The sequence below is a fragment of the Onychomys torridus genome, chromosome 10, assembly GCF_903995425.1.
Source record: "Onychomys torridus chromosome 10, mOncTor1.1, whole genome shotgun sequence".
NCBI lineage: Eukaryota > Metazoa > Chordata > Mammalia > Rodentia > Cricetidae > Onychomys > Onychomys torridus.
In genome coordinates, this window is record NC_050452.1 from 23,868,418 (window position 1) to 23,885,835 (window position 17,418).

Genomic DNA, 17,418 nt, shown 5'->3' on the forward strand with positions numbered 1-17,418 from the left:
TTGCATCTTTTTTTTTTTTTTTTTAACTGAGTTCCTCACCGAACCTGGGGCTTGCCAATTTAGTTAATCTGGTTAGTATGCTCCAGGGAGCTTCCAATCTCCATCTCCAGTGTGGGGATCACAGGCCCTGGGCTTTTTCACATAGGTTCTGGGGATCACACTTGGATCCCCATGCTTGCACAGAAAACACTTTACCAACTGAGCCTTCTCCCCAGCCCCCACACTCCCGGCACATCTTGATTGACAGTCTAACAAGTTACTTCCGCTGTCTCTGTGTTGTCCGGTCTAGGGAAGAGTGGGTAATAACACATCGTCTGGGATTGGGGATTGAACAGTAAAATATGTGTAACATCTATGTTACCACTAAGATTCAGACACCACATTGTCATCTTCTGGACTACTGGTGGGAGTGTGTGTGTGACTTGGTAGCCTAAAGACAGCCTAGCTCATGGAGGGGTGCAATTTTGTTTTGTTTGTTTTGCTAATTGTACTCTGTTGCTCAGCCTGCCTCCTTCTCCTTCCAGAGCCCAGAAAGGGCAGAAGCAGCTGTGCTCAGCAGGTGCTACCGGGAGGTTACATCACCCCCAAGAGCAAGCTTCAGCCTGACCTTCACCCTCTCCCCACCCTTCTCTATGCCTGTTGCATGGCCCGGGGTCCTCCATGTCTAAGCTCATACATTTTGGCACAGTGAAGTTTCTCTTCCTGCTTGGGTCCTGCTGATGTCAAGGCCAGGATTCCTGTTTTTCTCAGCTAGACACTTCTGACTGGGACCTGCACTTGTCTGTGCATGGAGGCTAGGTCTGGACACCCATGATGGGGACTTTCCAGGAAGCCTGCTTTCACCTGGTAGCAGTCTGTCAAATCTGCCTTTTGGAAAGACCCCTAGCTGCCCAGCAAAGAACCCTCATTTGCTTCTTCATCTAAGACACTTGCTAGGATGTCCGGGGTCAGCCTTTGGTTGGGATCCAAGTCCACCAAATCTGCTCTTGGGGACCAGTAAGTGGAAAGAATTCAGGCAATCGCCTACCAACGCCATCCAAGCAGGTTGCGGTGTTCCCTCCCAACTGCCCAGGGGAGACCTGGCCCCAAACACAAGGAGGCTAGTTGGGGATGCTGGCCAAGGGGAGCTTTGTGGGAATCTGCCTGTGCCCTCCTTCCTTCAGGGCCACTTTCAAGAGAGACTGGAAAGAGAAGGGGGAAGAATGGAGGCTTCTCTTCCTAGCCAGAACCGAGGCACGGGGCTGGACCAGGCTGTCTGGGCAACAGGACTCCCTGATAGAGCAGAGCAGCCCCTGTTTTGCTGGCTCAGGGCCCCATCTGGACGCCAAATGTTCACCCCAGGGCAGAAGACACCTTAGTCACCAGTCTCAGAAGAAGCAGGGAAGAGGCTTGGGATCGCCGCCAGCAAGCCCCATCCTCTCCAGCTCACCCCATCCCTCTTAGGAGACTCATGGACAGCTCTGCCTGGCCAGGCAGGAAGGGTCTGGCAGCATCTTATGGGGGTACGGGGAAGGGAGGAGCCCAGTGGAAGGCGACACACGACCCCTCCCAAGTGGGGTGCAGTTCCCTCTTAGTGTTTGGGGAGGTGGGTCATTAAGGGGAGAAGAGTCTGGGTTCACTGTTCAACCGCAGTAGTGGGAAGAGCCGGCCCAGTAGCTTGTCAGTGCAGGGCGCGGGCCTAGAGGGGCAGACGCAGTGCGTGGGCACCGCGTGGTGCAGCCCATGTGCTGGGACAGGGCGCGGGCACGGGTGGGATTGCATGGTGCGGGCGCAGTGCGGGTGCTGGCGCGGGCGCGACGTGTGTGCGAGTGGAGCCGCGGTGCGGGTGCAGGATGCGGGCGCAGTGCGCGTGCAGGCGCGGGCGCTAGTGGAGGTACAAGGCGCGGGTGCGGTGCGTGTGCGGGTGCAGGCGTGTGTAGGGTGCGGGTGAGGCGCGTGCAAGGGGTGGCAGGCGGGGCGGGCGCGGCGGCGACAGCGGCGCCCGCGCCTCTGCGCGCGTAGGTGTGCGGCGCGCTCCTGGCGGGGACAGAGCGAGCAGATCTCGCGTGCGCTCGCCGCCCGGCGCAGCCCAGCCCGGCCCCCGCCCGGCGCCGCGAGCCGAGGTGTCTCCCGCGCCCGCGCCCGTGTCGCCGCCGTGCCCGCGAGCGGGAGCCGGAGTCGCCGCCGCCCGAGCGCAGCCGAGCGCACGCCGAGCCCGATCGCCGCCGCCATGGCCACCACGGTGACCTGCACCCGTTTCACCGACGAGTACCAGCTATACGAGGATATTGGCAAGTAAGAGCCTCGGCGCGCGCGGGCTGTCCGCAGACCCCGGGGAGCAGGGACCCCATCGCCGCCGGCTCCGCGCGCACTGCGGCCCCGCGCGCCCCCGGCTCCTTCGGGCTGCGGGCCCAAGCTCTGTGCTCTGTGCCGCCCGGACCCCCGCGCCTCGGGTTCTGGGCCCCCGCTGCCCCACCGCAGCGCGTACGGCCCTGCCCCGTGCCATAGCTTGGCGGGGACCGAGACTTGGGGATCTGGACTCGGCGTGGCGGGGGCGGCAGCAGGTGTCCCCCGAGCGCCGGGCAGACGTGACGCATTTGGCGGCGGGGAGGTCAGAGACAAGCGACACGCGGGGGCGGCTGCCAGGCCTAGAGTGCCCGAGGGGTCGGCCATGGCCCCAGGGGGTCGTCCCCCGGTGTGGGCGCGCTGTCCTCACCCCCACCCGAGCGGCGGGCGGCAGCGGTGGCGGACCCGCTCCGCGCCTGCTCCTCGCGTGGCCCCATCTGCTCTGGGGGAGCAGCGTGGGAGCAGCTTCTGCCTTGGGTCCCTTGGGGAAATCTGGGTTCTGGAGGATTTTTCCCCCAGATTCTTCTGGAAACAAGAATTTGGAGGGGGTGGACGAGGTCAGGGAGCCAGGATCAGGCCATGGGGTGGGGGTGAGAGAGTGAAGCCGGGAACCAGTTGGGCCTCTGATTTCAGGGTCATCGAGGCAGACAGAGGTTGGCTTCTGGACCGTTTTATTTTATTTTATTTTATTTTTCTCCTGGGGTGGGAGGGCTGGGGGAGGGACTCTGAAGGCGTATTTCGGGTAGGGCCTCGTGGGGAACAGGTGCCCTGGCGGAAAGACGCTACTCCGCAATATGGGGGTGAAGCTGTGGGTTACAGCATTCAGACCTGCCTTTACCCCTAGGGTCGCCGAAACACCAAAGCCCCCCAGTGCCCTCGTGTCAGGCCTGGAGCTTCTCTGATTTAAGGTGACTGCAGGGGCATCCTTAGGTGCTAGCTGCATAACTCCAGAGCTGGGTCCTCCTTCCCACTCCCTCTCCCCTCCCCCATCTCTCCTGCACCGTGGGGGCGCTGGCGAGATTTCCTCTTACACATCCAGCCGCAAATCCTTTTTTTTTTTTTTTTCCCTTTACTAAAAAAGCGTCTGAAAGCTTGTGGTGGGCGAGGGACGCTGATCATTGATAATTGTGGAGTGCCCAGCTGGAGGAGTGTGGGGGTGTGTGCATTCCCCACTTCTTCCTGCACGTGCCCAGAGGATTTGGGTCAGGCCTAGGGGGCGGGGGTGAGGAGCCAAGTGGAGTGGCAGGAGGAAGCCTGTGTCAGATTGCAAGGACCGAGGCTGGGTGGACCCGAACAACCATGCCAACACCCCTTCTCCAGCTCTGTGCTCCCCTCATACTTGGAGTCATTGAAGAAGCTTCCAGTAGCCGGTGGGGGTTGTGCTCTGCGAGGAGGAGGTGATGATGGGCTGGGAGTCCTCAGGTGGAGGTGAGGCACCCTCGAGGTTATGGGGTGGGGGGCAGCCCTTCAGCCCTTCGCGATGGTGCTTCGAAGAGGGCTCTTCCCAGCCAGTTGCCCATCTCCCCCGTGGCTGTGTCCTGTGCTGCCAGGGCAGGTGGCAGCAGTCAAAACTGAGCAGTGGGAAGTCTCTCCTTCCTAGGGAACCTTCTTGTCACCTTCCGTGTGCCCGGGAGCCTGTATCCCCACCCTGGGTCGCTTGGTATCTCCCGAGCAGTCTGTGTAAAGAGAGCATAAATCTCCAGATCACCTAGCTGGTCTGCTTCTCCACGGTGATGCAAGCTGTCCTGTGCTGAGCAGCAGCATAAGGTGGCCGCTGCCACCCCTGCTGGGGAGTGGAGGCTGAAGGGTGACATTTCCAGGAGACACAGGTGAGGACTGAGACTGCCAGCTCTTCCCTAGGCACAAGAGAATGAGCACTCACCCAAGTGTGGGGACGCCACACAGGTGCCAGGGTGAGACCCCAGGTCTGGTGTGGAGGGTCCAGCTAGTCAGGAGTGGTCAGCTCAGCGCAGCATACCTTTGTGGAGACTGCTCGATGCCAGGCCCCAGGGATGGGCAAGGAGAGGCATGAAGGGGATGATACCCTCAGGATAAACTGTGGGAACTCACCCCCCCCCCCCAGTAGCCATGTTGGGTGAGCCTGGGGCACAGTCGGTGTTGCTTTATAGCCCCAGGTGGACACATCCAAGTTTATTTAAAGCTGTAGCTCCTGGCTTCCAGTCAGGAGATGCTGAGTTCCCTGTCTGGCCAAAGGGTTGGTCCCAGGCCCACAGCTGCTCTTGGTTGGTTGCTCTGGGCTTCCCCCTCCTCCCTTCCTGGCTGTCTCACATCCAGATCTGTCCTTCCTCAGGCCTGGGCAGCAGGTGGGCTGGCAGAGGGAAATGGCTCTCTGGGGCCTGGCCCATGAGACACCTCAGTGTGTGTCTTTCTTTGCAGCTGGTTCTTGCCTGATGGTTCCTATGCTGGGACGCAGACACGGTGAACCCGGGGCCCACAGCAACCACAATGCAAAGGGGGGAAGCCCTCCATCCACATGGAGCGGCCTTGGAATATTCTCAATTATTTTCTTATCGGATGTGTTTTAAAAATCCAGAAACCCTAGAAACAATAAACATTGGTGTCTTTTTCACCCAGAACTGAAAGTTGTTCATCATTTCATCTTAAAGCCCTATCTTAAAATTATAGCAAGTAATGTATGATAAATAAATATTAAGGAGCCCATTTTCTTCTTCTGTCTTGGCTCAAACACCCCCATTCCTTGCTGCATTCATACAGATACAGGGATTCCCTATCAACATATGATCCTTCCCAGTTTTCTTATAACTTTATGGATAAATCCAGAACTTGTTTTCTCAGTCAGGATTGTCCTGCTGACAGGCCATGGCCATGGCCGCCACATGGTGATCATGATGTGATCACCGTGTATCATCTGCTCTGCTCCTCACATGACCAACACTGCACATGGTTGCTGGTGCAAGGGATGAGAGTTACTTTGGTGTTTGTCTCTGGTGGTAGGGTTCCTGGTGAGGCTTTACCATGCCTTGCCATACCCACTTCTACAGGCTACGAGCCTGATGCACCAACCTGTCTTTGGCAGGTAGGAAATGATGATGGGCAGGAAGTCATTGCAAGTTCTGGATTAATGCATGTGAGTTTTCCACTGTAGAGGGTTGTTGTCTTATTGAAATATGGGTGGTCTCCCTGGAGAAAAGTACTTCCATAAGTTTTGGATATAATTCGGGAGTGTTCATGGACACTCCTACTTTGGGGGAGAGGGCATGGGGTCTCAGCCTACAGCTTAGTTCCTATTTAATGGTATTTTTATAACAGCATCTGTGGTTACTACCTTGCCAAGCCTGGGCTGTGGAGACCACCCTTGATCTTCAGCCCAGAAGACTCCCACCATTCTTGGCCCCACTCCCCATAGGCCCAGAACTGACCTTAATGTGTCCTTGACTCCATCTCCTGCCCCCAGTCAGCATCCAGAGAAGGCTGGGGTGTGTGTGCACTGTCCGCTGTTAATGTTTCTTCTGATCTGCTCTGGACTGCCGGGTACTTCATAAACTTAGGACATCCGGGGCGGCTCAGATCCGGACACCACCTTGTTCAGGGATTGAGTACAGGAGGAATCTTGGGCTTCCTATTGTGTTTGCTCTCTCCCCCCTGCCCTGGAGGACCCCAGGCCCTTTCTGCCTCAGGGCCTTGGCTAGGGCTGCCCCCAACCACGTCCCCACAGCTCCTTCTCTGCTGTCTTGTGTACCCTGGGTCTGGATGACTTACTCATAGGAAAGCAGGGACTGGGACTCCTGCCTGGGGGCTGAGTCTCAGGGCTTGGCTGGAGTGGGCTTCGCGTCATCTGAGGGGAAGGGGTAATTGGACCTCTGGCCTTTGCCTGATGGCCTCCGCTCCAGAATGAGCTCTGGTCTTGATTCTCTAATATAGGGTAATTTAAAAAGAAATTGCACATGCTGGCTTTGCTGGCAAGATGCGCATTAAGGTGATGCTAGTTTAGTTACTATTTAATGGTATTTTTATACCATAACCTACTTTGCTAAGAATACATCTGCATGCCTGCTGCCGGACTCTGTTCTGGTGACAGGTCCTTGTACTTCTCTGGTGCTTATTATTTTGACATGCTGCATCTCTGGAGCAGGTATCGTGGTCATTCCGGGTTTACGGGGGAGAGACTGAGGGGCACAGAGCAGTTCCATCTCTTTGTAAAGGCCAGGGTTTCCATGGGGGGTGGGGGTTGTTCTGAAATCCAGTTCTGCTCATCGGAGCTGAAGAGGCCACTTGGTTCTGTGCTTTGGAAGGTTGTCACTCAGCTAGCAGACTCTGGGCCAATTTGTGGTCCCCTTAGACCCCAGGCTCCTGAGGACCACGACTGCCTTCCAGCCAGTGGTGTGGTACACTGTGCATTTCCAAACCCAGGGCCCTGTCCGCATCTCCTTTGTGAAAATGTCACTTCTCCTTATCACCTCTCCCTGACAACCAACACTCTGACCCCATTTGAGACCAGCAAGACTTGGGATTTTATTTTATTCGTTAAACAAACTAGGGTAATATAGTCTTGTTATGAAAAAAAGTCAAGTAATATAGCAGTTATATGCAGTAAAATGTGATGATTTGCTTTAACTCCCCCCACCCCAGGAACCATGACTGTCACCGTAAGGGTATGTGTGTATGTACAGCTGTAGTACTGTACATAGCCACATCATGTATGTGATCTGAAAACAGGCCGGCACACCATGTATGTGGCTCTGTGATGCGTTTACCTTCACAACAACCCTCAAGTCAGAGAGTCAGCCCTCTGCCCCAGTGTTCATGTGTGTGCAGGAGCATGTGGAGGCCAGTCAGGTGTCGTCCACAGTCATTCTCCACCCTATTTTCTGACACAGGGTCTCTCACTGGGGCTAGACTATCGGGCCAATAAGCCTCAGAAACCCTCCTGTCTCTCCCCGCCGCCCCAGTGCTGGGATTAAGGTGCATATAACTATATCCAGCCTTTTCTGTGGGTGCTGGGGAGCTGAACTCGGCCCTCATGCCTGCATGGCAAGTGCTTTACCTTCTGCTTGAGTCATCTCCTGAGCCCCCTCATGTTAGAAAGTCTTTCCCATGGCCATGAATTGTGTCTCTTTAGAAGAGAGATGGGTACATCTATCTATCAGCTATCTTTTTAAAACCCAAATTTGGCATCCATCCTCTGATATGTGATGGAAAATGAAAGGGCCCTGTATTTGAAGCCAGAGCCCAGTTGGTCTTTAGGACCATGGCGTGGTGATGAAGGAGGGCCTGTGTGCTCAGTCAGTGGAGCTTTGGGCTCTGGAAGGGAAATGCATGCCCTCATGGATGCTTGTCAAAGTCAAGGTCATTTGTAATAAGGGAGATGGAGTCCCAGGTCTCCCTTGAAGAGCCAAAGTATATATTTTGGTATTTTTGTTTCTTTCTGAGACTTCCCAGAAGTGGAGGACAGTGAGATTAGGAGTCTGAATTGAGCCACCCTGAAGCTCAGAAGGTAATTAATTCAGTAGGGAGGAAGGAATGGAGATTCAAGGAGACCCCCTTCAGCTTGCATCTCCTGGTCCAGCAAGATCTGTGGCCTTGCTGGAAATTTACAATACAGCTCTAAAACTAACCCCACTTTCCTAGCCCTTCTATAAACAAGAAATCTGATTTGTTCTTTGGAAAGCATCTGGTTTGTCCTTCTCTTTTTGAGACAGGGTCTCATGTAGCCCAGACTGGCCTTGAGCTGCAGCTGGTCCGGGATTCTTGATCCCCCTGTCTCCACCTCCTGAGTGCTGGGATTACAGGCTTGAGCAGTCACACCCAGCTTTGTGAAGCATCTTTTACAGCTGAAGTCACTTTGTTAGTGGCGAGACAGAATGCATTATGTATCAACTTGGTTTTTCAAGCATTATCATATGGGTATAGTACATACAAGCATATATTTTATGCATAGGAAAATCTGAATGTATTGGCTATAAAAATATCTTTTTCTGTCAAAGGTGGTGTTACCAGCTGTCTTAACTTGGGATGGCTTTTGTCTCCTGGGTTAGAGTCATAAACTTGATCAGGGCTCAGCTGCTCTTGGACAGGATGCTTTAGTATGGGTATGATGATCCTAAAATAACGAAATTGTGATTCTTTGTCAAGCCAGATACACATTTCTGTTGAATTCTAGAACAGATCGGTAAGAGCTAGGCAGTGATTTAAGACTGCATTATAGGAAAGATCCAGGTCCACAGTTGCACAGGGGTGGACTTTGAAACCCTCCAACATTGTCCTCCCATTCTGTGAGTCGCACCTTAACTCTAGAGTGGAGAGGTGTGCTCTCTTCTTGGGGAGATGCCAGCTGTTAGGATGTGCCGACATGTACATCGACCGTGCCTTTTGCAGCAAGGAGCCAACATTCAATGGCTTAGGACCATGCCTTGCGCATAGTAGGTGCTCAGCAGTGGCTCAGCAATGTCGTAGGCCACTCAAGCCTTACTCTGTAACTGTTTCCAAGAACCACAATACAATCTCCCATTCAGGGCAGTACCCAGTCCTCGGGGGTACCCAGATGGCTAGTCTACGTGATCTGCTAATTTTGCCACTTTGAGAGTGGCAACATGGGCCTTCAGCCTTCCTATGCAGGCCCAGTGGCCAGCCTGTAGGAGATTTGCATCCTTCCACTATCTTGTAATGGAATACTTACCTTTATTTCTTGCACATTAAGGTAATTTGATACTCAGAGACTGAAGGGTTTGATCCAGATCATTTATTAGGGGACTTAGGGGTGTAGTAGGAGCAAGGTTGTGGCTTTCCGTCGTTGACGGTGTTTAAGCCTCACCCCAGCCCACCTCATCAGACAAGAGGGGAGAAACATCAGGAGGTTTGAAAACCTGCTGGGTGTCTCCAATGACCTTACCTGATCTCCTCAGTTCTTTGAAAGCCTCGCTAACTACATTTGGAATTCTTGTTTGTTTTCTGTTAATGCACAATAACATGAATCCCTACTCTATACACATTGTCTAGAATGGCACACTATCTAGAATTAAGAAATTGTGGTCATACAGATTTAAAATTTTCTAGTACTTAAAAAAATCAAGAGAGAAACAGTAAATGATTTTTTTTTTTTTTTTTTTTGATTTTTGAGACAGGGTTTCTCTGTAGCTTTGGAGCCTGTCCTGGACTAGCTCTGAAGACCAGGCTGGCCTTGAACTCATAAAGATCCACCTGCCTCTGCCACCTGAGTGCTGGGATTACAGGCATGCGCCACCACTGCCGAACTGTAAATGAATTTTAATAACATATTTAACATATATTCTCAAATGCATTTCAACATGTAATCAATGAAAAAGTATTACATATTTTGCATTCCCTTGTATGTTCTGACTTTGAAACCTGCAGTGATTGTACACTCACAGCGCGTGTCAGCTTGGGCCAGCCACAGTTTAGGTTCTGGTGTTAGGCATGGTAGTGGCCGTCAGACTGGAGGGTTTTGTTGTTTCTTTTGAGAGTGGTAGTTATAGTCTGCTCCTGATTCTCCCCCACAGACCTGTTTATTCATTGAACAACCCTGATTGCATGTTCACCATCTGCCAGGATTCTCCTGGCTGCTTGGGAAGTAATAGTGAGCAAAACAGTCAAGGGTGCCTGCCTCCTGCTCATGGGGAGACACAGGTCAGAGACATAAGAGCTAAAAAACACGGGCACCTGCTGGGGCAACAAGAGATGGGCACCTGCTGGGGCAACAAGAGATGGGCACCTGCTGGGGCAACAAGAGATGGGCACCTGCTGGGGCAACAAGAGATGGGCACCTACTAGGGCAACAAGAGATGGGCACCTGCTGGGGCAACAAGAGATGGGCACCTGCTGGGGCAATAAGAGAGGAGCACCTGCTGGGGCAATAAGAGAGGAGCACCTGCTGGGGCAATAAGAGAGGAGCACCTGCTGGGGCAACAAGAGATGGGCACCTGCTCGGGCAACAAGAGATGGGCACCTGCTAGGGCAACAAGAGATGGGCACCTGCTGGGGCAATAAGAGAGGAGCACCTGCTAGGACAAGTGAGGAGCACCTGCTAGGACAAGTGAGGAGCACCTGCTGGGGCAACAAGAGATGGGCACCTCTTGGAATCCTGGAGCATCAGGTAGGAGGAAGGGGTACTTCTATAAACAAAGGTAGTAGGGCCAGGGAAGAAGTAATGCTAGGCTGTAATTGGGACAGAGGTGACATTACTACCATCCCAACAGAAGGGGTTACACAGAAATACTGTGAACAGTTGTGTGCCAAATTAGATATCCTAGGTGAAATCAACAGGTTCTTAGAAAGACACAAACTACTGGTTCAAGATGAACTGGAAAATCAGAGTAGACCTGTATTAGAGATTGTATTAGTAAATCACCATAGCCTCTGTGGGCGGTGTCCCAGTTTACTTCAGGAATGACACTGGACCATGTTAATGTTCTAACGCTAGAAAGAATTAGACACTGATGCTAGAAGAAAACTACAGGTGGGTATCCTTTATGAACAGAGATGCAAGCCAGGCAGTGATGGCGCACGCCATTAATCCCAGCACTGGGGAGGCAGAGGCAGGCGGATCTCTGTGAGTTCGAGGCCAGCCTGGGCTACAGAGTGAGTTCCAGGAAAGGTGCAAAGCTACACAGAGAAACCCTGTCTCGAAAAACAACAACAAAAATTATATATATGCATATGCAACTTTTTAAACAAATTAACAACACTAACCTATCAATGTACAAATAGACTATACAATATGACAAGTTGGATTCATCCCCCAATGGCAAACGCTGGTTAAATATTCAGAAAGAAATCTCTCTACCAGACAGTATTGATAGAATAAAAAAAGAAACACTGTGACCATCACAATGGACGCAGACAAAGCATTTGTATTAGCTACTTAAAATTTTTTGTGTGTGTATGTGTGTGCAGTAGTGTGTGTGTGTGTGTACACGAGTGTACACATGTGTGTGGTGTGCTAGGCATAGATTCACATACATGCTGGGGTCAGAGGTCGTTATCAGATACCTTCTTCAGCTGCCTTTAGTTTTGGGGACAGGGTCTCTCACTGAGTCTAGAGCTCGAGGAATCCACCTGTCTCGGCTCTTCCTCCTCTACTCCAGAGCTAGGGTTATGGACACACAACCTTGCCCAGCTTTTAAGTGGGTGCTTGAGATCTGCACTCAGGTCCTTATGTTTGCACGGTGGGCACTTTTGCTAGGCCATCCCTCCATCCCTCTACTAGTTGTTTTCTCACTGCTGGGCCAAAGTCCCCGACAGAAGACGTGAGGAGGAAGGGCTGGTTTTGGCTCACAGTTCCAGGGGGGTTTCAGTTCATCACATGGGGGCCGGTATGTACGGGGGTAGGGGGGTGGCACAGTGGTGTCGGGAGCACAAAGGGGAGCTCCTATGTCTCCACAGGACTCAGAAGCAGAGCTAGAAGGAGCCAGCTCTGGACTTTCACTTTCCCAGACCTGCCCCTAGCGCCTCACTCCTGCCAACTAGGTGCCCCAGACTGTGCCGCCAGCTGGGACCACGCCCTCAACCCATGAACCTGCGCTAAATGTGAAATGTGCATTCAAGCTGTACTAACGTTTGACAAAATCATAGACTCTTTCTTGATTTAAACAACAAAAATATTGCAAACTGGAGTAGAAAAAAACCTTCTTTAACTTGACAGAAGGTATTTATGAAAATCCACAGTGACGTCACCATTTTTCATATATCACAGTGATGAGGTTCTTGCCAGGGATATTTTTACAAGAAAAAAAATAATCAGATTGGAAAAAAGTAGGTAAAACTGTTTGCAGTTGATGTGATCTTGTACAAAATTTCAAGAAATCCATTAAAAACTGTTAGAGGAAAAAAAAAGGTGCAGCTAATTTCAGGATACTGATATAAAAATGCATCGTAATTCATCACACTAGCAATGTTTAATCCCAAAATAAAGTCTAAAAAACAATTCTATGTGCAATAACATCTAAAGGAATAAAATATAGTGCTAAGTTTTACAAAAGAGGAGTTGGGGGTAAGGTCATTGGTGCCTAAGTCCCTGGGTTCAATGCCCACTACCACATAGCGCAAGGCCCTGGGTTCGGTTCTCAGCTCTGGAAAAAAAATTAGAAAATAAAATAAAGGGAATAATTTGCACATTGAAAACTACAAACCATGCTGAAAGCATGTAAAGACCAAAATAAATGGAACATCACCCCTGGTCATGGGTTAGAAGACTATTAAGGGCTATGTGGCCCCCTTTGCATTCCTGAAACATGACACCCGAGGAGGCTGGTTCCTGGGAGACTGACTCCAGCTCAGTTCTTCCAAGGTTGCAGTGCCTGCTCACTGGCCTGTTTGCTTCTGGGCTCACACACAGTGAGGTTCACCGTCATGGTGGGCACATCAGCTGGGACAAAGGGTTTTGCCTCAGTGCACACAGGAGGCAGGACGTGGGCAGAAGAGGCAGAATTGCTTTGCCAGCCCCTACCTCTGTGACCTACTTCCTCCAATTAGACCCCACTTTCTACCTTCTACCACCTTCCAGGGATGTGTTCACCTTCCGAGTCCATCAGTGGTTAACGCCTTGGTGAGTTAGAGCCTCAGAATCCATCAAGTCCCCAAAGCCTGTCAGCTGCACCCAAGCCTTTCCAGGGCCCTTCGAGAGAGATTTCAGATTCAAACTGCAGCAAGATGGTCTAAATTTAACTACAGTGCATTTTTGTTGTTGTTTTCTTTTTTGTTTCTTCGAGACAGGGGCTCACTATGTAGCTCTGGCTGTCCTGGATCTCACTCTGTAGACTAAGCTGGCATTCAGTCACAGAAATCCACCTGCCTCTTCCTCATGAGTCCTGGGAATAAAGGCGTACATCACTACACTCAGCTTAACCATAGTTTCAATATGATACTCAGACGATTCTAGGGTCCTTCTTTTTTTACCAAACTTGACAAATTTATCCTAAAATTGACATGGAAATTTAAGGGATCCAGAATAGCCAAAATGGCCCAGCAGTGGTGGTACACACCTTTAATCCCAGCACTTGGAGGCAGAGGCAGGCGGATCTCTGTGAAGGCCAGCCTGGTCTAGGAGCGAGATCCAGGACAGTCAGGGACACAGAGAAACCTTTTGTTGAAAAACAAACAAAAAACCAGAATAGCCAAAACAATCTTATAAAAGAAAAAAAAAATACAAAACTTGGAGGATCCAGTGTCTTGGTTTCAAAACTATACAGATAAGAACAATCAGGACATTGTAGCTTCAGCAGAAAGATAATGCAAGACTAGTGAATCCAAACTGAATGCCTGGAGTAGACCTTTACCTTTATGCTCTGTTTTTGTTTGGTTGGTTGTTTTTGCTGGTGCTTCGGATTGAACACAGGACCTTGTGAATTCAAGTCAACTGCTGAGCTAGCTCCCTGCCCATCAGTCAATGCTTGACAAGGATACCCAGACAATTCAGTGGGGGAAAGCATAATGGTTCATTCAACAAAGGGACAATTGGGTCATTGTTCATTGTGGTGGGACACGTCTATAAATCCCGTAGTTGACAAGGCTGAGGCAGGATTGTATGTAACAGGATGCATATAACAAGACTGGCTTTCAAAACCAACCAACAGTCAAACAGTGTACAAACGCAAGAGAATGAAATTGAGACTGATCTATACAAGAAGATCTCAAGATGGGTCGTAGATTACAATGTAGCAGATAAAACCATAAAGTGCTTAATGGAAAAGGAGTGAGCCCGTGGCCTTGAATCAGGTGATGGCTGTTTAGCTATGGCACTAAAATATAATCAACAAAAGAAAAACAGGTAAATTGGACTTCATCAACATTAAAACATCTGTGTTTCAAAGGATATGAATCAAGGAGACAGCTGATAGATAGGAGAACGGATTTGAAAACCATGTATGTAAGAGTTTGTGTTCTGAATACTCGGAGCCCTCACTACAGCCAAATGAATAACCCAGTTTTTAAAATGGCCAGAGTGGGCTGGCTCAGTTGGTGAACTGCGGTTGCCTTGCAAGAATGAGGACGTGAGTTTTATCCCCAGAACCCATGTTTTACGAAAACACACAACTCGGCAGAGACAGGCGGTTCTCTGGGGCCCACTGGTCAGCCAGCCTCGCCGTCATGGTGAGCTACATGCCAAAAAGAGACTGTGTCCCAGGGAAAAAAATGTAGATGGCACCTGAAGGAAACGCAAAGTTTTCCTCTGGTTTCCACGTGCACATGAACCCTTCACACACAAGTGGCTAGAAGACTCATCTCTCATCCAGCCAGGATCCTGAAAGGCAGCTGGTACCCACTGGCTCTGGCCTGCCTCTCACTGGTCCTCAGTTGGGAAGAAAGGATATGGAATGATGGCCACTGAGTAGAATGATGAAATGTGAAACTTAGATCGTGGTACTGGATGCCCACCTTTGTGAACATATTGTAGGCCATTAGGTCATACACTCTAACTGGGTGAGCTGTTCTGTGAATTGTATCTCAAGAGGCCCTGGGCCTGCCTTAACATGCAGACTTCCCAGAAGGTAGATGTGGAAGGGCCAGCTCTGTCCAGCCAGCTTCCGCTGGGAAGCCTTCACAGACCACTCGGTGAGAAACACTCTTGTTACCAGAGCACCTGACAGGTGCCTGGTGACCGTGTCTCTAAACTTAGCTGTTCCTTGGGCCTCTGCCTGATGTGAGCTCAGACTGGAGCTCAGGCCCCAGGCAGGGCAGAGTCAGGTTCCCACTAGGTGAGAAGTGTCTAGGACCTAGGATCTCCTCGGGGCCAAGCCAGAGCTGCAAACACTCTAGTGACTGGGAGACTCAGACCACACCCGTCCTTTCTAGAGACAGGGGTGAGGACAAGTCTGCCTGGTCCCATGCACTTCCAGAACTGTCCTTCTTGAAGGTTCCACTTCCACTGTGGCTTCACCTTAGTCTCCTTCCGAGGTATTGTCCCTTTTATACTCCAGCATGAGCTGGCACTCTGTGCCCTTGTAACCCCATCAGCATCCACTTTTCTTTCTGGGAAGCGTGGTCCCAGAACATCAGTTCTGTTTCCTCTGTGGTGGACCTCCCAGGACACACAGGTGGTTGGCCTGAAAGTCAACTGAGGATCAATGAGATGTGGACCAGAGCTAATGGGCACTGGCTGCCTTTCAGGACCCTGGCTGGGTGGCAGGATGGGAGGTGGGCTCCCATGGGCTGCATGCCTGAGGTCAGTGAGAACTTGGTGTCATCAGGCCGCTATGGACTGGATATACACTTGACTCATGGGTCTCATCGACCCTAGAGTCTAACATAGCTCAGCCTCTGCTCTCTTGCAGAGATGAAGACCCCACCAACCCAGGGCCCTCTGTTTCTTTCCCTTTCTCCTCACCTCCTTGTCACAACAGCCCCCAGGGACTGGGGGGAGAATATGCTTCACCCACAAGTCCTGCCCAGATCCATGGTTTTTGTTCCCTTCCCCTACCCATTCCTCTGCAGGTTCAGGTTCATCTTCTCTTTAAACTGACCAGCACTCATCTTTGCCAGCGGCAGACATGATGGATAACTTGTCTTGTTCGGAGGGTCTCTGTCTCTTTGTCTGTGGCAAGGTACCCTCCCAGGTGCTAGAGCTGGGGAGGGGCAGAGGCTGCCTGCTCTGTGTGGCTTCCAGGGCCTGTGTGGAAAGCTTATCCCATCCCCTTGGCTTTTAGTTCACTATTTACTGCCTGGAACCATTATAGGACCTGTCCCACCTTGAATCTTTAGTATTTATCACCAGAGGCTAAGGTTTGATTGGTCACACAGTATTGTAGGGCTTCTTTTTAGACACATATTTTAAGAGCTGGGGGTGTAGTGCAGTGGTAGACACTTTCTTGATGTGTGAGGCTCTGGATTCCACCCCAGCACTGCACAACCAAAACAGAACATTTTAAAGGCAGTGTTTCAAGAGCTAGCTTATTTCATGTCTTTTATTTAAAATTTAAAAAAAAATTTTCATTGATTTTTAAAATGTTTTAATTTAATCATTAATTAATTAATTTTATTTACCTATGTATATGTGTTTTGCCTGCATATGTGTCTGTGCATCACTTGTATGAAGTGTCTGTGTGCAGGGGTTGGGGAGGGGCAGAAGAGGACATTGGATCCTCCAGAAGTGGAGTTACAGATGGTTGTGATCTGCCATGTCGGAGCTGGGGCTCAAACCCAGGTCCTCTGGAAGAGAAGCCAGTGCTCTTAACCAGTGAGCCGTCTCTCCAGCCCTTTTCATTATTTCTTAAAGATTTCCAGAGACACAGCCACATATACCACTGGAACATTTCTTTCTTTCCTGTGGTAAACTACACATGAAACTTAGCATGTGATGGCGCACACATGCGGACGGTAGCATCAACAACACTCACTGCCGTATGACAGTCACGCTTGCTCACTCCCCCACCACCCCTGCTTTGAACACTAACTTCCCATCCTCCACCAGTCCTGGCAATCTCCATTCTTCCTTCTACCTCTGAGGTTACTCTCCTAAGTACTTCGCAGGAGAGAGAGCTTACAGCGTGCCGTCTCTCTCGGCACAGTGTCTGCCACGGTCACTCGTGTGGAAGCATGTGTAGGAACCTCCTTCCTGAGTCTGTTCCATGGCCCAAGTGGACACATTTCATGCATCTGTTCACCCATCAGTGGACACCTGAGGTCTATCCACCATGTGAATGATGCAGCTTTGAATGCCAGTATATAGAGGACATTTTTATGAGCATGTTATGTGTTCTCTTCTGCTGAGCATGTGCTATGAACTGCTGGTCTGTTTGGCCTTGGGCTGCCTTGCATCTGTGGGTTTTAGTCTCCTACCTATAAACCAGGAGCAGAGCAGTCCTTGGGCCCCTCCTTGGTTCCTGTGGAAACCTGGTTCTTGCAGATGAGACTTTCTGCTGAGCTTTCCTGCAGGATGGGCTAGTGCCTTGTAACTGACATGGACACAGATCTGCGTGTAATGTAGATCCCTTAAGAATAAAGCAAGAAGCCGAGTAGAGGCGGTGCACACCTTTAATCCCAGCACTCGGGAGGCAGAGGCAGTCGGATCTCTGTGAGTTCAAGGCCAGCCTGGTCTACAAAGCAAGTTCCAGGACAGTCAGAGCTGTTACACAGAGAGACCCTGTCTCCAAAACAAAA

At 50.8% G+C, this 17,418-nt stretch overlaps 1 protein-coding gene across 8 annotated transcripts in view; it reads left to right on the forward strand.

Moving 5' to 3' along the window:
- Positions 1–1,988: 1,988 nt before the first annotated feature.
- The window catches only part of Camk2b (calcium/calmodulin dependent protein kinase II beta), an 89,151-nt gene continuing 73,721 nt past the window's right edge, over positions 1,989–17,418 (forward strand). For 4 of the 8 annotated variants that reach the window (XM_036201158.1, XM_036201160.1, XM_036201159.1 and 1 more), the window contains exon 1: positions 1,996–2,274. In XM_036201158.1, the coding sequence (XP_036057051.1) occupies positions 2,210–2,274 (65 nt within the window). In that variant the 5' untranslated portion in view covers positions 1,996–2,209. Of the gene's footprint in view, positions 2,275–17,418 lie in introns of all 8 variants that reach the window. The other 4 variants (XM_036201155.1, XM_036201156.1, XM_036201157.1 and 1 more) reach the window with 3 other exon arrangements.